The 22301-nt window shown below is 40.6% G+C and overlaps 1 protein-coding gene across 1 annotated transcript; it reads left to right on the plus strand.

The window, feature by feature from the left end:
- The first annotated feature begins 209 nt into the window (after positions 1-209).
- On the plus strand, positions 210-21981 carry KICS2 (KICSTOR subunit 2). The gene is made up of 3 exons (XM_059403609.1): positions 210-444; positions 6170-6455; positions 18102-21981. The coding sequence occupies exons 1-3, from the start codon at positions 210-212 to the stop codon at positions 18916-18918; spliced, it is 1338 nt and encodes a 445-aa protein (XP_059259592.1). The 3' UTR covers positions 18919-21981.
- Positions 21982-22301: the final 320 nt, after the last annotated feature.

Genomic DNA, 22301 nt, shown 5'->3' on the forward strand with positions numbered 1-22301 from the left:
CGCTCCGGAGCTAACAACGGGCCATTTCCCTCCTTCCTCGGCCCTCACGGGCCTCCTCTCTAAGGCCCCGGCGCGGTCGAGGGAGCGGCGCGCTCACGAGCCCGTCGCTTGCGGCGGTCACACGCACGCACGCTGGTGCGCACGTCCCTGAGAACCCGGAAGTGCGAGGGAGAGGAGAGCCACGTGGGTGGAGCTGGATCCCGGCTCGCATGGGGGAGTCTATCCCGCTGGCCGCCCCGGTCCCGGTGGAACAGGCGGTGCTGGAGACGTTCTTCTCTCACCTGGGTATCTTCTCTTACGACAAGGCCAAGGACAATGTGGACAAGGAACGAGAGGCCAACAAGAGCGCGGGGGGCAGCTGGCTGTCGCTGCTGGCGGCCTTGGCCCACCTGGCCGCGGCCGAGAAGGTCTATCACAGCCTCACCTACCTGGGGCAAAAACTAGGTACCTCCGCCCCGCCCCCCGTGCCCTTTGAGGAGGAAGGAAAGGGGGTATATTCCCCGACCGGCCGTGGCTTGGGTTCCCTGTCTCACTCCTAGCCTCAGGCTCAACTTGGCACTCCCAGATCTCCTCCCACCGTTCCCTTCCTCCCCTCGGCTTCCACAAGCCCCGCCCACCGGCCTCTGCTGCTGATAGATTGGCCGCGGGGTTGGATGCTCTTTTCAGGGCTGTGTCTCAAATACGAAGGGTGTATCCATTTGGCTCAGTGCATGGATTGGTGCCATAAATGAAAAGTTAAGCAGACTGTGTGTCTTCGCTCTTCTGACCAGTGACAACTGTGGCCAGAAGAGCAAAACTTGGCAATACAACCTAGTTAGAATTAATGAACACTTTTGTCTGGCCTCTTGAAGTTAAGGCCCCTGCGAGTTACAGATAGAGTCCTACCCTTTCTAGGCCGTCAATAAATATTTAGTGGATGAGGAAATAAATGAATACTGGAGAGGAAAGGCAAGAAATATGCCTAACACTAGCAAGAGGGGACTTAAGGGGAAAATGGTAAACACTCCTATCATTCCATCATAAATCTTGGCCCTGAAAATAAGATGCAAGAGCTGATTCAACCGATTTTCACTAGTAGAAACAATTAGTATGAGTAGATCAGAAGGAAATAAAATATGTGAAAGCCAAGGGTATGCATGTAAGGTATTACTACTTACAATTACCAACAACAATCAATATGAATCCCAGAGCTTTTAAAGTTAGTATTTTGGCCCATTTTTAGACCCTTTAATTATCAGAAGCACAGAGTCTGGTATGAATGAAGAACACATATATGCAATAAAGAATAGAAAGGTAAAGTTGAGTGCAGATTCCATTTTGATATTTAGGGCCCCATTTCTTTGTATGGCCTGAAGGTGGCCATGTACATATTGCTTTCAGTAAATACCCAAAGGGCAGGGCTTTCTGAAATCTTAACTTCTGCCTTAGCTGTTTAAATAATTTGTTTAGTACGTTGACTTACCGGCAAAGTGCTTAGATAGAATAGAATAGAATAGAATAGAATAGAATAGAATAGAATACCGTGTGTATTTTTTCCACCCCTTTTTACAGTGGCAGTTCTCACAAATTTGCAGTTGCTGTTGAAATGTTATTATTCCCCTTTCTACAGATTAGCAAATTGTTTATGCGCACTTGTGTAGGTAGGTGACAGGTCTCAAACCAGAATACCTGCCTTTGAACTGTCAGATTGTGTTTTTATACGTATGATTTATTCTTAAAAATTGCTGTATTATAATTTAAAAATAGGTTGTATATACAGTTGACCCTTGAATAGGGGTTTGAATTGCATGGATCCACTAATACATGGATTTTTTTATAAATACAGTACAGTAAATGTATTTCTCATCCTTCATGATTATCTTAACATTTTCTTTTCTCTAGCTTACCTTACTATAAGAATATAATATATATAATACATATAACATATAGCATATGTGTTAATCTATTGTTTATGTTATCAGTAAGGCCTCAAGTTGACAATAAGCTATTAGTAATTAAATTTGGGGGAAATCAAAAGTTGTACTCGGATTTTTGACTGCCGGGGTAGGTCAGCTCCCTAACACCCCCTCCACCACTCCTGGCATTGTTCAGGGGCCAGCTGTATTTGGAAATGGGGAGAATTCTGGCTGTAAAATTGAAGGTGGGTAATTTTCTGGCAGTTTTAGTTGTTTTTAGATCCTGTCACCTCATGAAGAATGGTGATTGGTTCCAGTCCCATGATTCTTAAGTTTGTTTAAGCTCATCTATGAGAATTTGATGAAGCCCATAGACATATATGGAATATATATGGGAAATAGAATTTTACATTTAATCCGCGAGGGTTCAGTTGGATTTCCTAAAGCCTATTGATGGACCCCAATTTAAAAATCTGTTATGCCAGTTTAAGGTGTGTGTGTCTGGTTTCAGGTAAACAGAACTGCCCTGTGTGTAAGAGCACGTGTGAGATCATCACTGTCTCTGCCTTGGGTTCTGTGAAATGGCCCTCATTATGTATATGCGCTGCCGAAGCCAGCACTAGCCCTCATTATGTAAAGTCATTAGTTCTGCATAGACCCCCAGTTTGCATGGATGAGCCTTAAGCCTGCACCTTGAAATTGACCCAGGAGCAATTTATACTATGAAACATGCCCAGGCATGGTTCTGCTCCCAGGTGATCTGTGACTTCTAAGTGAATGTTCCTGAGAATGGCATGTTTAACTTTAATGCCTCATTAACTTATTCACATGTATAGTAAATGTAAGTTCCAGATTTTAAATTTTAACTTTGCATCTTGGAGTTTTTTGATACTGGAAGTATCAAAATATAGTGATATTAACATGCTTATGACTTTGTGACTTTTTTCTTGAAAACTTGTGAAAAAATTTTTCTGTTGCCACTTAAGACATTTCCACTTTCTTCAAATATTTGCTAATTAGAATGTATTTTTTTTAAGCAAAACAAAAAGTTTTATGTGTATTTTTAAACATTTAAAACATGGTCCAAGAAAGTGAGTCTTTCTGACTCACTCTTGTGACTGGTTGTTGATCAGAGACCTTGGCAGTGAATCCTGATTATAGATGCCTGTATGGGCAAACACTTTAGGCAAAGGACAGACCTGACAGGGAGACTTCTGCTCCTGTATTGGCTCAGTTCTGAAAAACTCTGGGTGGGCCCCTTATCTTAGAACTTTCTCTTTCTTTTGAGGGAAGAATATACCTGTTTGGGGAAGGATCAGTGATAAAAATATGCCATCTCAATGCTTTTGGAGGTTTTTAGGTCATACTTTCTCCCTTTTTGTTTAATTATTAGAGAGTTTTCTCAGTCTCTGGTTGCTAGAATTTAGCATGGTAGAAAATGACTTGAGAACCCGTGTTTATAAATTATCATTAACAATAAGTTGTGGGATAAAATACTCAATTAGACATTTTACATACTCCTTTAAGTATACTTATTACTTGAAATTTCATTATGTGAGATGGACTCCTGAAATCTTGGGAAATAATGAGGATTCAATACATAGAAGCTTCTGAAAATAATTCAAAATAATCATACTTTATAAATCCAAAAAATTGTAAAGAGGGAGATGTCTGGTGTCTCTGCTTTCCTTCCAGTAAGAAGGAAAGCCAGTCTCCATTGGATATTCCTAACCAGGGTAGTCAACAAGTAGAACTGTGCTCCTCAGAGCTTTGAGAAAAGAGACCTGTTCAGAAGAAATTTCATCAGTGGTCTCTCCCATCCTTGTATCAAGTGTCACTTGGGTTTCGCTACTAGTGATTGATGTTTACTGATAAGTTTTTCAGGGTATTCTTTGTGTTTCCACTCCCTCAGATAAGAGTTATCTGATGAGCAAAGGTATTCCTTTTTCACCCAGAGTTAAAATTGTCACCAAGGCCACCCTATTAACAGCAGAGGTGAGTACACAGTTGAGGTCACCTAGCTAGCTATCTATGAAGTAGGTAGCTATTCTTTTTTATAGTACATGAAGCTCCTAATTTACCATAGAGTTTTAGAAGTCCAATTAGTAGTATTTAGAATTTTCTTACATCAGTTATAAATGGAAGGACAAGGGATTAGTGATGGAATACTCACTTTGCTCCAGGCACATTACATACCAAATGGCATTTTATTTTGTCTTCTTGGCTCTATTACTAGTTTCATGTTAAAAACAACTAAGGCTCAGAGTGGCTAAGTCATTGGCACATTACACAGCTTCTAAGTTCAGAAGCTGGAATTTGGAACTAAATTGGTCAGACTTCCAGAGCTTTTAGGTTTTTTGGTGGTGGTGGTTTTTGTTTTTTTTTTTTAAGATTTTATTTTTTAAGTAATCTGTACACCCAATGTGTGGCTCAAACTCACAACCCTGAGACCAAGAGTTGCACACTCTGCTGACTGAGCCAGCAGGCGCCCCATAGATTTTGCATGGTACTCTCATCTTGTTACCTACCTAACCTAAGAGAATTTTTTCCTAAACTTGGGCACAGAGGTCTATTTATTCCATACGGTTGCCCCACAAAATCTGTAAGGTTAGACTGAAGATAGACAGGGAGGGAGGGCAAACCCTTTAGGGTACAGTCCTGGGTGGGATGTGACTGCTGGGGTCAACCCAGCTGTATCACGTGGCTTTTGCGGCTCTTAGTAGGAGAAATGATTTGAATGCAGGTTACTTTGTTTAGGCAGTATATTGAAGGAAACATTTTTAAAATAATAAGAGTTTGTGGAATAAGTAGTAAGTAGGGTGACCAACCTTCTAGGTTTGCTTGGTGCCAGGGGTTGGGGGGTGTTCCCAGGACATGGGACTAAGTCTGGTTTTCCAAGACACCAGGTTTTCAGTGCTAAAACCTAGAAAGCCCTGGGTAGACTGAGACAAGGTGGTCACAGTGGTAGGAAAGTTTGAAATACAAACTGGGTCGTGAATTAGAACATTGTGAAATGATTGATTTGTTAAGGGGATATTTTACAAATGCCTTGATGTGTTTAGAATAGTAATAAATTTATTCATGAAAGCATCCTGTGTATATCAAGAGAAAATTTAAACTGTCATCCATCTCTTGGGTTTTATTTATATATTTCTAATATATAAATATTAGATATTAGATAATATTAGATAAATATATAACATATATTTCTATATAAATATTTTTGTTTATATATTTCTAATTTATGTATCTCTAAGAATTACTGTTTTAAACTTGCCCTGTTTCTTTTCATTCTTCTAATGTCTTGCCTGTGACCCTTTCTTTAGTGGGGTACAGAATTGCTTAAGAAAACGTACAAACCTGGCTCTATAATAGAAATCAAGTTAATCATGTATTAATACAGAGCAAGGAAATGATGTCTTGGCCACTTGATCCTTTTTAACTGTTGAAAGGAATGTATTTGGTCTTTTTTTTTTTTTCCTGATTTCCTTTGGAACCCCTGAGTTACAACAACAGTTACTATAATTGCTTCCTGCTCTTAATCATTCACAAAGTGGTGCTTGCTTTATTATAACCTAAAGTGTCAACCTTGTCAAGAGTATTAAAGATTTCTGGGTGCCTGGCTGGCTCATTCAGAGGAGCGTGCAATTCTTGATCTCAGGATTGTGAGTTCAAGCCCCATGTTGGGTTTAGAGCTAACTTAAAAACAGAAAGAAAAAAAAAGTACTACAGATTTCCTTTTTTCTGCTGGGATCCCAGTAGTCTGTGTTCTTGTGTAAGGGAAATACATGTCTGTATATTTTCCATTTTCTGGTATGGCTTAGAAGATAAGATTCAAAGGAAAAAGCAACTCTAATGCAGGAATAACAACAGTGTTTTCCAATTAGGTATTCTCTTTTGTTTTAAGTACATGTCTAGGGAAGAAAGCAATTTAGCTCCAGGTAGATGGTACCTGCTAGGTCAATTATCTCTGAAATAAATATGAATCCTCATTGAAATGGGATAAGGGAGAGTTGATACCTGGTTAAAGAAATCATACACAGGTCTGTTGTTACACTAATGAGTTGCACCAGACATTCATTTCTTATTCCTCAGTGAAATTATGAATCACAAAATATTTAAATTCCAATCACAGGAGTCAGAGAATATGGTAGATGATATTAACTCCCTGAGCTCAACAGACTCCACTCCTTTCCTTTTGGATGCTGGGAGGTGTTTGGTCCTTCTGGGTTCTCTTCCTCACTTGTTAAGTGCTAATGTCATTTGCCTCCCAGGGGGCCAGTCCTTCTTCAGCCGGAAGGATTCCATCCGAACCATCTACACGTCCCTGCACAATGAGCTCAAGAAGGTGGTGACTGGCCGGAGTGCCCTGGGTGGGACCGCCCCCCACGTGGAGGAACTACTTTCCCACCTGTCAGAGCAGCTCTGCTTCTTCGTTCAGGCCCGGATGGAGATCGCAGACTTCTATGAGAAGATGTACACCCTCAGCCCCCAGAAGTTCATCAACGCTGAGGAGCTTGTTGGCCTCTTGGACGCCATCCTCAAGAAGTACAGCTCCAGGTGAGTGTAGGTGAGGAGGGAGGAAGGGACACACACAGCAGCCTCACACACACACACACACACACACACACCCCGCCACACGAGCTCCCTCCCTGCACTCTTATGAAGAAAATCTATGATGAAATGACTGCAAAGGGAAGAAATAGTCATTTTACAATATTTTTAAAAGATTTTATTTATTTATTTGACAGAGATCACAAGTAGGCAGAGAGGTAGGCAGAGAGAGAGGAAGGGAAGCAGGCTCCCTGCTGAGCAGAGAGCCCGATTTGGGGCTCTATCCCAGGACCCCAAGATCATGACCTGAGCTGAAGGCAGAGGCTCTAACCCACTGAGCCACCCAGGCACCCCTTCATTTTACATTTTATACATATTAATTAAGCAACAGGTGAACATTAGTTACCTTCTTTGGGCTTCATTAACACCATGCTGGGTGGATACTTCTTTAAGCAATGGCCAAAGACCAAGAATGAAGTCATCCTTAAAAGATGTATTATAACTGATTTTGCTGCTTATGAAAGAGTTCACACAAGGGGAGAATTGTATATAAAATAATGTGGGGGTTTTTTGTTTTTTACTAAACCATTATTCAAATAAATGTCCCTTTCAAAGTAATCATCTTGGTGAGTTACCCACTTAGTCCTCAGATGTAACCATTATTTACCATGGGTTGGAAACTTCTTCATAATCGCTCTCAGTGCCTGTGGCATAGTTCTGATTTTGTTTCAAACTTTCTCAGTGGAGACAGGTATCTGTGTTTTTGAGGAGGGCATACTTAAATTTTTTTTAATAATCAAAAGGCTATTTGTAGCCAATTTAATTTTTTTTAAAAGATGTCGATTAGCTGGAAAATTTGTATTTGAAGGAAATTGCTACTTTTACTTAAAAAAAAAATGAGCCCGGCTCTTATGTATTCCTCAATGCCTGAACCAAAAAACAGTATGCAAGGAATTTGAGAAGTACTGCAGGTTATTATTCAGCTGTAGAAAGGAATGAAGTACGGATACAGGCTACAACATGCATGGACCAGTTACAAAAGATATCATATTCTGTCATTCCAGTTACAGGAAATGTCCAGAATTAAGCAAAGTCATAAACACAGAAAATAGATTATAAATTACAGACTCGGAAAATTTTTGTCAGGAATTAAGGGGGAAGGTGAGAGTGGGGAAGTGACTACTCATGGGTAGAGGGTTCCGTTTTTGGGGGGGTCACGAGACTATTCTCAAATTAGATAGTGGTGATGGTTGCACAACTCTGACTATACTAAAACCATTGAATTCTATACGGTAAAAAGTATACTTATGTATCGAGTTAAGTAGTAAAGCTATTATGAAAAAAGAAATAAACAAAGCTGTGCAAGGAACACACAAACATCCTTCCCCTGGACTCATATTAAATGTTGCCATGTTTGCTCTCTTTCTCTCTGTATATAATTGTATTCCCCACTCTCTGAATTGTTTGGAAGTTAGATGCAAACATCATGACACTCTATGCCCAAATACTTTGAATTGTATCTTCTAAGAATTAAACAAAACTGTAGCATAGTTTTCCTACTCAAGAAATTTAGCACTAATTTTTTTTTCTACTATCAGCAGTAAATAGTATTTAGATTTTCCCAATTGTCTCCAAAATGTCCTCTGTATTATTTTTTATTGTCATATATTTTCTGTTTTTATGATATATTTTGGATTTTTGTTTTATCTATTTTTACTGGGTAATACATTAATATGGCTCAAAATTTATAATGTATGAAATAATACATAGTGAAAAGTGCCCCTTTTCTTCATCTACCTAATTCCTTTCCTAAGAGGCAGTGAATGTTGTTGGTTTTTGGTTTTTTTTTTTTTTAAGATTTTATTTATTTAACAGAGAGAGAGAGTACAAGCAGGGGGAATAGCAGGCTGAGCACACAGAGGGGGAAGCAGGCTCTCTGCTGGAGTGAGGAGCCCAATGTGAGACTCAATCCTAGGACGCTAGGATCATGACCTGAGCTGAATGTGGATGCTTAACCAACTGAGCCACCCAGGCATCCCAGTGAATGTTGTTTTAGCAAGTTCTTCCTGTCATTCTTGAGAGATAGTCTGTGCATATGAATATACATGTTTTCTTTTTTTAAAACAAATTTTTCATGTTAACCAGTTTTCTGTGTTTGGAACTATTTTATTTCTTCCTCAAACTTGATTGGTACATTTTTTTAAATAAAATAATGTTTTGAAATGCAAAGACAAAAATACTATTGGAGATATGATTCTTACAGGGAATCTCATGTGGTGATTCCCAAATACTAACTTGGCAGTAATTTGTTGAACGGTTTGGGAAACGTAAAAGAAAGAACTAAACTTGCCCCTTGTCCCCTCCCTGCCCTTTTCCCTGAGGTAACTAAGAGTTAGTGATTCTCAATTGGGTGCCCAGAAACCTATATGTTTTAAAAGTTCCGGGGCGCCTTGGTGCCTCAGTTGTTGGGCTTCTGCCTTCGGCTCAGGTCATGATCCTGGGGCCCTGGGATCAAGCCCCCATCGGGCTCCCTGCTCAGCGGGGAGCATGCTGCTCCCTCTCCCACTCTCCCGGCTTGTGTTCACTCTCTCGCTGTGTATCTCTCTGTTAAATAAATAAATAAAATCTTTAAAAAATAAATAAAATAAAAGTTCCCTGTGATATTGAAAATAGTCTCCATGAAAAAAAAATTGTTTTGATAAATAAGAGAAAGATACCAACACTGGGATATACTAGGTATTGAACCTTAACTGTGTGTGTGCATGTGCGTGTGTATGTCTTACAGGAATGATTATTACTATTTAACTATTTTCATTTTTAGTTGATTAGGTTTGTGATCTATCCCATTTGCACCTTATTTGAAACATCCCACTTCCCAGACCTTTGGGAATTTCTTCCATTTTCTGCAAAAGCCCAGTTTTCATTCTTGGAGCTTTTAGGGCAGTACTTGGCTATACCAGGTACTGAGTGGACACTGATGGAATTGATGGAGCCGGGGGCAGGATCACCCAAGATCAAGGTGTTTTCATCTGTCTGCCCATACTGCCTTTATCTATTTAAAGGGAATTACTGATTATAAATACATCCAACCCTAAAAATTATCTTAATTAGAAACCTGAGGTAATTTGAACAACATAAATTCCTTAGTTAAAAAATTCTGAGAAGTTGAAATTCTGTATAATTTGTTGATTTGGGGGGGAGGAGGTGCAATTATTTTAGGTATAAATTAACATACTTTGCTTTTGCCAGGATAATATCCTTTATTTCTATAGGCCTTTTTATTTCTTCTTCATAATATCCTTTTTTCTGTAGACCTTTCTTCTCCTCCTCCTTCTCCTTTTCTGTAGACCTTTTGATTTGGCATCTGTGCTATACCAAACATGTTTCTTTCATGGTTCCAGTGTTCTAGAGAAGTAATTCATATTTTGTATTCTCTTCTATTGAAAGAGTAAATCCTTTCCCCAAATGACCCAGTTTATCTTTCAGGAAATGTTTATTCACCCCAGTATATCTGATCCATGTCAGAACGCTTCTCTATCTCGTGAGTTGTTTGTCTTTCAAATGATGAAATGCTTTTGCAGTAAAGAATTTACAAGCATAATGTATATCATGGAGTAGCCCTGATTTGAGATGCAGATTCTGTGTGCGTTACTGCAAAGGCCAGTCTGCTTTCAGAGATGAAATGGGAAACACGTTTTGTTTTTTTCCTTTGGAAGGCAGTTGTATTCAGAGTAGAACAGTATTAAAGGTTTCCTCCTTTGGCAAACTTATTACATTATTAAGCAAACGTAAATTATTGCTTATGAACCACAGTCATTGAGATGCTTCATTTCAAATTGAATAATTAACATTAATCATTTTTACAGTTTCCACTGTGTGCCCTTAGAAGGAAAAATATGAATTTAGCTCATACAGGATCAGGGTGTCTACTATTCCTTGAATACTTTTGAGGAGAGGTAGAACTTGGTGTGTTGTTTTTGTTTTTGTTTTGTTTTATTTCCAGAGAAAACATCAATGGAACATTTTTTGATTCTGTAGAATTCATTTTGAATTTACTTAACTCTTTTGTACAGTGAGCATAAAAGAGGATTCTGGTTAATTTTTCTATTTCATAGTTAAACAAAGCTGGAAGATGGGTTATAAATGCAAAATATTTACTCTCCTAAGTTGAGAGTAATTCTTAGTAATTCTTTTAAAGAAGTAATTCTTTTAAAGAAGCAAGAGCTTATTCATTCCAGACAGCTTTTAAAAATCCCTCTGATGGGGGCGCCAGGGTGGCGCAGTAGGTTAAGCACCAGACTCTTGGTTTCAGCTCTAGTAGTGATCTCCACTGGGCTGTAAGATTGCCCCTGCCCCTGCATCAGGCTCTGCGCTCAGCGGGAGACTGCTAAGGACTCTTCCTCTCCCTCTGCTCCTCCGTGCCCTGTGCTAGCATGTGCACTCTCTCTCAAATAAATAAATAAATCTTTTAAAAATAAAGAATCCCTCTCAGGTGGCAATAATATACCATTAAATGACTTATATCCTGTAACCATGACTTTACAGATAGATTTTAAAGAACTTTTTTTTTTTTTTTAAGATTTTATTTATTTATTTGAATGACAGAGATCAAAAGTAGGCAGAGAGAGGGGAAGGGAAGCAGGCCCCCTGCTGGGCTCGATCCCAGGTGGGATCATGACCTGAGCCAAAGGCAGAGGCTTTAACCCACTCAGCTACCCAGGCACCCCTGAAGAACTTGTTTTTAAAGATTTTACTTTTTTTATTTTAAAAGATTTTACTTATTTGAGAGAGAGCATGCGTGAAATGGAGGGAGAGAGAGAGAGAGAGAGAGAAAGGAAGAGAGGAAGGCAGAGGGAGAGGGAGACTCCCCGCCGAGCAAGAAGCCAAATGTGGGACTTGATCCCAGGACCCTGGGATCATGACCTGAGCTGAAGGCAGCCGCTTAACCCACTGAGCCACGCAGGCATCCTTAAAGATTTTACTTTTAAGTACTGTCTACACCCAGTGTGAGGCTCAGACTTACAATCCTGAGACCAAGAGTTATACTCTCCACCAACTGAGCAAGCCAGGCATCCCAGAGAACACTTTTAAAAATTGAGTTACATAAAGTTTCTGTTTGCATTTTAGGGAGCACAGTTTTTTGATCTGAATGCTTCAGATGACAGGATTCTCACCAAGGGCAGAACTGTGATTTATTTAGGCCTTGTGCCCTTTTTCGTTCAAGAAAAGATTTGTGATGATAAGTGAAATAAACTGTTAGTTGTGCGTGTATAGTTCAACAAGGTGACTTTCCGCCCACTGAAAATTTCCTAAGGAAAACCAACCAGAGTGCCATTTCTGCAGGACACAGTCTACGCTAGGCATTCGGCATGTCTGAATCTTAACAGCCTTGCCCCGGCCCATCTTTTCAAATTTATCTAAGGCCCATCAAATGCTTTAAATTGTACCCAAAGTCTTGGTAAAATGAAAGAAGCTTCAAAGAGAAATTTTTGAGGATTTTAAGCAGGAGCCAAAAAAAAAAATCCATAACCTAATGTGTTCCCCCATAAGTATTTGCCATTTCCTACTTTGGTTCATTATTTCTTTTGCCTAGAATGTCCTTGAACTCGGAGGGGAGGAAAAATACCTTTTCTTCTGCCCTTCTAAACTCAATGGGGAAGGGGGAGGCTTTAACAAAAGACAAACTACCAAGAGAAAAACATTCCAGTGTATTTAAGTTTTACATGTTAAGGAAGCATTCACAAAATAGAGTTTTTATGGTAGGTTTTATTGAAAAACAAAATTCAGCTGAGTCCATTTGAAGATGTCAGAGTTGTGGGAAAATGTGCCAGGATGAAAAAAGGTCTGAGCTAAGTGTCTAAGCTGGGGGAAGCAGCAAGGCCTGTTCTTTCAGATTCCTCTCTGTGTCCCTTGTGTTTGGAGATAAGGATGCTTCCTTCCTTAGAATAGGGGGAAAGGCACATTTCTCTTGAGGGTTTTATGACCTGATTCAGGGAAGGGTCAGGAAATCTTTCCTACACTTATTTCTCAAATTCATTCAACTTAAAACAAACAGTCAGTATACAAGATGCCATATTTGGGGGTAGTATGTTCTGAAGCCCATCACATTGTCATATCATATCATATCAGTTGCTGTTGCCACAATCATTCTTTTTTTTTTTTTTTTAAAGAATTTATTTGATAGACAGAGATCACAAATGGGCAGAGAGGCAGGCAGAGACAGAGAGTGGGGGAAGCAGGCTCCCAGCTGAGCAGAGAGCCTGATGTGGGGCTCGATCCCAGGATCCTGGCATCATGACCTGAACCAAAGGCAGAGGCTTTAACCCACTGAGCCACCCAGGCGCCCCTGCCACAATCATTCTGTATAACAGACCACCGAGCGTACAGGCTTGCAAGTCTACTGGAAGTTGGCCTGACAGGCCTGGCTTAGCTGAGTAGCTCTGCTTAACACTCTTGGTCTCACTGGGCTTGGCTTAGTACTGTGAGCTCTGGGCTTGGTCTGTTTCTTCCGAGCCCAAGATTAGTGGGGAGCCAGCCACCCAGTGGCTCTGGCCCAAGTGCAAAAGAACAAGCCCAACCAAGCTCATTTTCAGCATCAGATCTGTTAACACCCTCTTGACAAGAGCGAGTCACATGACCCAGTCTGTAGTCCAGGCATGGGAAAGTACTCTTCATCTCAGGGGAAGACCTGCAGAGTCACATGGCAGAGGGTCTGGAATCAGGGGTGATTAAGAATGCAGCCAGAATGGACATCGGGGAAGGTATGTACTATGGTGAGTGCTGTGAAGTGTGTAAACCTGGCGATTCACAGACTATACCCCTGGGGCTAATAATACATTATATGTTAATAAAAAATTTAAAAATTAAAAAAAAGGAGAAAAAAGAATGCAGCCAGAAATTTACTCCTCTTTACATGGCCAAGTCCTAGCTGCTTTTGAAGCTGTATGGCTCAATTCAAATTCTGTCTTCCTTATAGCCAGCATAATCTTTCAACCAAAAGAAATTGCTCCTTTTTCTAAAATCTTATTTTATTTTGCACCTCCCATAAGAGATGTGTTAACTTCCAACTTGTATCCACCATAAGTACCTCCTACCTTGGGAAGTCTGTAAGGCAAACCTTTGGCTAATGCATCTTTATATCTTCAGTGTATTTGTATCTAAAAACTAATAAAAACTTTAAGTGAGAAGAGACTATAGTGGTTTTTTTTTTATTATAGTAAAATATACATAACATAAAATATACTGTTTTGGGGGCACCTGGGTGGCTCAGTGGGTTAAAGCCTCTGCCTTCGGCTCAGGTCATGATCCCAGGGGTCCTGGGATAGAGCCCCGAATTGGGCTCTCTGCTCCGCAGGGAGCCTGCTTCCTCCTCTCTCTCTGCCTGTCTCTCTGCCTACTTGTGATCTCTGTCAAATAAATGAAATATTCTTTTAAAAATACCATTTTAAATTAGTCTTTTTTTTTTTTTTTAAAGATTTTATTTATTTATTTGTCAGAGACAGAGGGAGAGAGAGCGAGTGAGCACAGGCAGACAGAAAGGCAGGCAGAGGCAGAGGGAGAAGCAGGCTCCCTGCCGAGCAAGGAGCCCGATGCGGGACTCGATCCCAGGACCCTGGGATCATGACCTGAGCCGAAGGCAGCTGCTTAACCAACTGAGCCACCCAGGCGTCCCTAAAAATACCATTTTAAGTGTATAGTTCTGTGGCATTTAGTACATTCACGTTATGTTACATATTTGGCTTTTTTTTTTTTAAGATTTTGTTTATTTATTTGACAGAGATCACAAGTAGGCAGAGAGGCAGGCAGAGAGAGAGGAGGAAGCAGGCTCCCCACTGAGCAGAGAGCCTGATTCGGGGCTCAATCCCAGGACCTTGGGATCATGACCTGAGCCGAAGGCAGAGGCTTTAACCCACTGAGCCACCCAGGTGCCCCTACATATTTGTTTTCAGTTGTTTTAATCTGACTTCTCACATGTATGGCACCTGGATAATTCTTTTGGAAGGAACTCCTTGATGTAGATTTGTGAAAGAGAGTTTTCTCTCTCTCTCTCTAGACCCATTTCTTTCTTTTGGCTTTTTTTCTTTTAGAGCAGATGTTCTCTGCAAATAGTTGTCAATTTATTCTGAATTCAGACTCTTACAAGCTTGCTGCCATAGTTGAGGTGTGTATTTTTGGATTACAACAATTTAACAGATCCCCCTATAGTGTGAGTTGTAAATGGGTATGAGGCACAGAGCATTAATGGAAAGGGGGGAAATGATACATCATAATCCTAATCTCAGAGTCTTGGCAGAATAAAATTAACATGAATTTTTAGCTCTTCTTAAGGATGAAAAATAGCTTCGACATTCACATTCATCCTAATAAATGTTGAACATTTAAACACTTTTAGTGTATGTTTATGGAAGAGCTTGTTCAGAATTCTTTCTGGAAATTTGTACGAAGAATTAATGTTCTTTCAAGAAAGTTGTATATAAATGATGATTTCCAGTGAAGCAGAAAAATAACTTAGAGTATTGTTATTTGTAGTAGAATTTTCTTCAATCTCGTACCGTTTTCCTGTTATTGAAAGTCTTACTGTGTTCCAAGTTCCTTGGCAGATTTTCTTGATACCCATTATTATAGAATCTTGTGATGCTTTATGGTCGTTAAGTGTCAAAGGTCCTAAAGGCCAAGGAGGTAGAAGCATTTTTTACAATTCAAAGATTTTGAAACGTGCTACAGTGAAGTTGTGTGTGTACATATGTATTACATATGTATTAGACTTTCTCTTCTCTTTTTTTTAAAGATTTTATTTATTTATTTGTCAGAGAGAGAGAGAGCGCGAGTGAGCATGAGCAGGGGGAGTGGCAGAGGGAAAGGGAGAAGCAGGCTCCCTGCTGAGTAAGGAGTCCAGTGTGGGCCTGGATCCAGGACCCTGGGATCACAACTTGAGTTGAAGGCAGATGCTTAACCAACTGAGCCACCCTGGTGTCCCTGTATTAGACTTTCTTAATGTTTATTTCAAAGCAGGTAATGTTTGAAGGGTCCAAAGTAGTTAATCTCATCATATGAGCTAGAGAGTTTAAAATCCAGTTTATCTTTCTGATTTTTTAAAAATAGTTATTTATTTATTTTGGAGAAGCAGAGAGTGTAAGACAGAGAGTAGGGGGAGGTTTAGAGGGAGAGAAGCTTTAAGCAGACTCTCTTCTGAGCACAAGAGTCTGATGTGGGGCTTGATCTCACGACCCTGAGATCATGACCTGAGCTGAAATCAAGAGTTCAACACTTAAGTGACTAAGCTATAAGGGCACCCCTATCTTTCCGATTCTTTGAATGTATTATTAGACTGAGACCCTCCACCCATGTTTTAGCTTTTCCTCTTAAGGGATATTGAAGGTAAAATGATGGTAATAGAAAAAAAAAAAATGTGTGGTCATGTAATTATATCCTTATCACATGGTAATGAGTTTCTGTCTTATAATATCTAATTTAGTATGGGCTCTCTAATTAATGTTTAATAATCTCTCTAATGTTTAAATGGATTTTTTAACTCCAGCTATATTTGTGATGATTTTTTTTTTAACTTCTTCATTGATAAACCAGCATTTTCCTTTTCAGCTGGGGCCAAAACAGCCACATGAGAAGATTCTGTCTTGTTGACAGTGAAGCAATTAACTTACATGGGTTTGGGCCTGTAAATAATCCCCCATGGTGCCTGGGGCATAAGATATGCTCAGTAAATGCTAGATCTTGCCCACATATTGAAAACAGGGTCCCTTGCAGATGCTTCGGGTCTTTGGGAAGAGTATAGGGGCTTGGTGTTGGCTCCTTGAGAAGGAGGGTGTACCAGGCCAGGCAGACACTCAAACCGCCCCAGCCCCGCCCCCGCATTTCTCAGAAGCCGCAGCCTAACCAAGCAAGCTCTTAAGTGGTCCATACAAGGACTCTCCTTACCCACTGTTACAGAATTTCATTTAGATCACAAACAACAGAGGCAGAAAGTAGGATTCAAATCATAACATAGTTGGTTGCCATGTTTACTGACTCTCTGAATCTCTAGTATGTGCCATATGTTCTAAAGATAAAGGAGCGAAGGGAGTAAGCAGCTTTTCCTTCTCCTCAGGGAGGAGCTCAGACCAAAGGAGACCATATGTCCCATAAATTCTGTGATGAAGCTACTCAAGTGGAAAACAGGTATTAAGAAACTAAAGGATTCGGGGTGCCTGGGTGGCTCAGTGGCTTAAGCCTCTGCCTTCAACTCAGGTCATGATCTCAGGGTCCTGGGATCGAGCCCCACATTAGGCTCTCTGCTCAGCAGGGAGCCTGCTTCCCCCCCCCCCCCCCCCCCCCCCCCCCCCCCCCCCCGCTTGCCTCTCTGCCTACTTGTGATCTCTGTCTGTCAAACAAATAAATAAAATCTTGGGGGGAAAAAAAATTAGAGGATATGGTCACCTGACTCAGTCTGGAGAACAGAGAAGACATCTCTAAGGAAATGACTTTGAAGAGGAGACCTGAAACACCAGAAAGAATGTGCTCTCACTTGCCTCATGTTCTCTGCACTTGGACTTTCCCTTTTCTTCCTGGAAGGGAGATACTCCCACATCCTCTCCCCTCCTGCTACCCGATATTACTGTTAGCAGTGAATTTGAAAAAAATGTTTTACAGATAGCAGGTAGCAATCCATGAGTCATAAAGTTAATTCAGTGAGTAGTAATCCAATTTTAAACATAAATGTTGAAATGTTAGATATTTTTTATTTAGCTCCCATTTTTTTTAAGGTTTTATTTATTTATTTGGCAGAGACAGAGCACAAGCTGGGGGAGCAGCAGGCAGAGGGAGAAGCAGGCTCCCTGCTGAGCTAGGAGCTCCATGTGGGGCTTAATCCCTGGACCCTGGGATCATGACCTGAGTTGAAGGCAGATGCTTAACTGCCTGAGTCACACAGGCCCCCCATCCTTTTTTTTTTTTTCTTTAAGTGCAGCTAAATATGAAGAAAATTCGAAAAACTAGGATTGAATAAGGGCTTACCTTGTGGAATTACCACAATACCTTGTGGAGTTACTATGAACGTTAAGTAAGTTTACATGTGTTCCATACACGTTTAAGAGATTTTAGTGACTCTTTTTTCTCCTCTGCCTCTTTAGGATCACATCTTGGAAAAAGGATGCCTTGTTTTGATGATTATGTTAGTTTTACAATTTCCAGAATAAATAAAATAGGTTCAGAAAAAAGTACAGCTCATTTCTTTGTATTTGAAAGGAAGGTAGTCCCTACTCTCATTTTTTGTTTCAACACCAGGCGATTTCCATAGGAGGATGTGATGCTGACATAATTCTGAGATGGTGAAGTTATGTCAGAAATTTTTATTTATCTTTAAATCTGTTGTTTATTTTTTAAGATAAATAAGTAATTTATTAATGAGTGATCCACACAGGGCATGGGCCTACTGTGGGGCTTCAACTCATGACCCTGAGATCAAGACCGAGCTGAGATCAAGAGTCGGATGCTTAACTGACTGGCACCCCAGACCAGCTTTTCAAATGAATCAACATGGAGCCCTTCAGTCATTCCTTTCCCTACTTCCAAACGGAGTATTATTTGTGTATTGTTTGAAAATTCCATGTGGAATAACATTTCTACTTATTTCTATTAATTTCCCTTCCCCTCTAGATTTCACCACCCCATCCTCAGTCCTTTGGAAAGCAGTTTCCAGCTGGAAGTGGACGTCCTGAGTCATCTCCTGAAGGCCCAGGCTCAGGTCTCGGAGTGGAAGTTCCTCCCGTCCCTGGTGAACTTGCACAGCGCTCACACCAAGCTGCAGACTTGGGGCCAGATCTTTGAAAAGCAGCGGGAGACCAAGAAACATCTGTTTGGAGGGCAATCTCAGAAGGCAGTTCAGCCCCCACACCTTTTCCTCTGGCTGATGAAACTCAAAAACATGCTTCTTGCCAAGTTTAGCTTTTACTTTCACGAGGCACTGAGCCGGCAAACGACTGCTTCAGAAATGAAAACGTTAACTGCAAAAGCCAACCCAGACTTTTTTGGAAAGATTTCCAGCTTCATCAGGAAGTACGACGCTGCCAATGTGTCCTTAATCTTTGACAACCGAGGTTCTGAGAGCTTTCAGGGTCACGGCTATCACCACCCCCATTCCTACAGAGAGGCCCCTAAGGGTGTGGACCAGTATCCAGCTGTGGTGTCTCTGCCCAGCGACAGGCCCGTCATGCACTGGCCCAATGTCATCATGATCATGACAGACCGCATGTCCGAACTGAACAGCTTGGAGAAGGTGGTCCACTTCTATGATGACAAAGTTCAGAGCACCTACTTCCTAACCCGCCCGGAACCTCACTTTACCATTGTCGTCATCTTTGAATCAAAGAAATCCGAAAGAGACTCCCACTTTATTTCCTTCCTCAATGAGCTCTCACTGGCCCTCAAGAACCCCAAAGTTTTTGCGAGTCTGAAGCCTGGTTCCAAAGGCTAGCAGGTGGTTTGTGTGAAAGGTTCGCAAGACTGGAAGGTGTGTTCCTAATTGCTCTAATGATCTGCTGTGGTCTGTGATTAGAGTTTCCATCCATTCTTGCTTCTTTCAGAGCTAAATTAAAGACAAATCCTCCCTAATTGTGTTGCACACTTTTAAGCAATTAAGGCCAATTGAATTAAGTGTCCAAAGAGTAATCTAGGAAGTGATCATGGCTACAATTGATGTTGTAGCCATGGTACAGCAGAGGACCTGCAGCATTTTCTCCTATTTTCCTGTTTCACGTAGACTGAATATTTATTAGCCTTTGGCTTTTCTTTGCACCTGTTTTACATTGTTCTAATCTTTGTTTAATGCGATTCCAAACGCCTTCTCCTCTGCCTCCTTGCAGGACCAGTAAATGGGGTAAGATATTAAATGCCCTTTTCAGAATGGTATGTTTTCTATATCATAAATTAGCAAGTTAACATGAAATTAGTTTTATGTTTCTCATCCACTAATTAATATTTTGGATACCAAAATCAGTGTCTTGGTGAGAAATTTCTATCAGTTATGGAAATTGAAGGTGAATCAGAATGGTCGCATAGCATCAGTTCTAACAGTTCAGAAGGCTCCCATGACTACTTTAACAGTCACGGGTTCTTTGGGGGTGATCTACACACATAACTGCATTTGCATTTACCCTTATAAATCAGAGCGACTCTTTCACTCTGAAAGTTAGCATAAGCCATAACATGGGGTTTCTTCACTCCTCCCCATGTCATCTACTTGGCTTTCTGTTTTTCACCTTTCTCCTGAGACGTATGTTCAAGTTTGGCTCCACTCCCTGCTTATTCTTAGGCTGAAAAACCATGTAGTCTTCATTTTTCAGCCACTTTTAGACATTCTTGCAACTTAGTCTGCTTTTCTAATATAAGAATGGTGGTATCAATACCTTGTAGTTGCTAAACATCAATTGTGCATTCAAAAGACCTCTTCATAGTTGAGTAATCCAATCAGTACTTAATTTAAACATCTCTGAACTTGGGTTTCAAGACTGTCTCCTCCAGATTATCCTCAGAAGCAGTGATACATCTTAACACGTGCTGCCTTAACACTTTTCTTCGGTGGGTGTTCATGGGGACGTAGATGGACCCATGAAGGCTTAACGGGCTATGGGGAATTTCACTTCTAGGTTATTGATTTAGAATAAAAATAAGCCACAAAGAGTCACTGAGTTTTTACTGTTTGTTGGTTCCTTCAGTGCTTGTATGCAGTGTAATGATTGGCTTGTCCAGTTTATCATGATCGCACAGAGCCAAGGTTTCCCCAGGCTGTTCCAGCGGGGGAGCTGGCGCTGGGCAGAGCTGCTCCCAGCCTGGACCGGGAGGCCTGCCCACCTCCGGCGGGACTATGTGCTGGAAGGACCTACTGGCCTATTTTCTATTTCTTTTCTTTTTCTTTTTTTTTTAAATCAAAGTCATATATATAAAAAGCCAGTTTGCTTTAAATAGAAAGTAGTGATTCTGCATTTTATTCACTCAGGTTCCATAAAAATCTGAACAACATCGAACTTACATAAAAAATTGAAAACTGGAACTAAAAAGTCAAATCGTTTTTCTTCCCTTTTGCGCTTTGCCAAGAAGCTGAAAAGTACTCCTTGGTGTTCATGTATTATTTTTTGTCCTAGATAATACCATTAGCCTTAAGGATGTGGTCTCCCATGTACCCAAAAGAAATACGCTTCAGTGGAGCATGGAGGAAGAGTGTAAATAAAACTTGTATATAATATTTAAATAACCAATCCTTGTCTAGAACATATTTGAAATGTATATTTATTTTTAAACATATTTTGGTTCAAGCCAAGAAACAAAGTGATTCTACGCTGAGATTTGTTCTCTAAATCAGTAAAGAAATGACCCATAAAGTCTGTATTTTGCTAAATGGAAGAGTAAATCCGCATATTATCTGCAGACTGTTTACTTTGAAATTGTTTCAAAACCACAACTTGATGCGTTTTTACGTGTAACTGGAAGTGTGGGCCATGCTTACTGAGATTGCCAACATGTCCATCAAGGAGGGTTCCTTTCAGGATGCCCTTTGGATGCAGGGTGAACATTCACAACTCTGTCCCCTTGGGTCCAACCTGGCATCTGACATCATTTAAGGGTGTGTGTGAACATGCAGTCATCTCCCCTTATCTGCCATTTTGCTTACCTCGGTTTCAGTTATCTGCGGTCACCACAGTCTGAAGCTCAAAGCTGGGGTTCCGCCTCCAGATGAATTATCGGGAGGTCGGTCATAGCATCTCACCACATCATGATGCCTGCGTCGTTCACGTCCCTTTATCTCGCTGCGTCAGCATGCTGTAATTCCAGGTCGTCCGGAGAAGGAAGAGTACCCTACAGTAAGAGATTTTCAGAGAGAGATGGACCACACTCCCATAACTGGAATTACAGTATAGTGTTATAACTGTTGTATTTTATTGTTGCTGTTCACTTCTCACCGTGCCTCATTTACACATTACACTTTATCATAAGTATGTGAGTATAGGAAAGATCATAGTATATTTAGAGCTTGGTACTGTGCAGTTTCAGGCAACTGCCTTGAGCGTACTCCTCGCGGGTCAGGGGGGGACTCCTGTTAACTGAGGAGCCGATACCCTTTACATTATTTCTCTGTGCACTGGAACATCTCGTAGAAAATTTACTTACAGGAAAGAAAATAGTTGGTAACTCACTGCACTCCTGCAGAGCCACTCATGGGATCGTTAGAAAACGTCCGCCCTTTGATCTAGCAGCAAACTTGCCTTGTGTTTTGGCTTATCAGCCTCTGAGCTTGACTTTCTATCTGTAAAATGGGAATAAGGAAACGCAGCTGCTGCTTTCAAAGGCTGTATAAGAATGGAATGACATCATGCATGTAAAAAAGGCTTTGCAAGCTTACTTGGGTTTGAAAACCGTATAAATAAAAGATGGCCCATTCTTTCCTTAAACTCAACACCTCTCCTGTTCTCGTCTTTCTCTTCAGATCTGGGGCATACGTGTGCTTGCCTCGTCACTGTGTTTGAACAGTACTTAACTAATTTAGAAGAGGATGCAGATAGATGCCTAAGCCACTCACCCTCCCTTCCCTCTCTCCTTATTTTAGAATCCTTGTGGTTCTTTGTTCCTAAATTTTTATGGCTGGTTGATAGCATCACTTTAGTTCTGTAGTCTTTACCGATTTTTTTCTTTTTCTTTATGGGGGGGTTAAGTTGCTCTTTTAATTCCCAAGTGAGGTGTGTTAAAATCTCTGTGATGGTAGATGTCATCCTTTATTTCTGTCAGGTTCTTGCATCTTGTATTTTAAAGCCCTTTTCTTAGGCCCAGAGACATGTTATTATGATGAAGTTTCCTGCTTTATCT

The sequence above is a fragment of the Mustela nigripes genome, chromosome 6 (assembly GCF_022355385.1).
Source record: "Mustela nigripes isolate SB6536 chromosome 6, MUSNIG.SB6536, whole genome shotgun sequence".
Classification (NCBI taxonomy): domain Eukaryota; kingdom Metazoa; phylum Chordata; class Mammalia; order Carnivora; family Mustelidae; genus Mustela; species Mustela nigripes.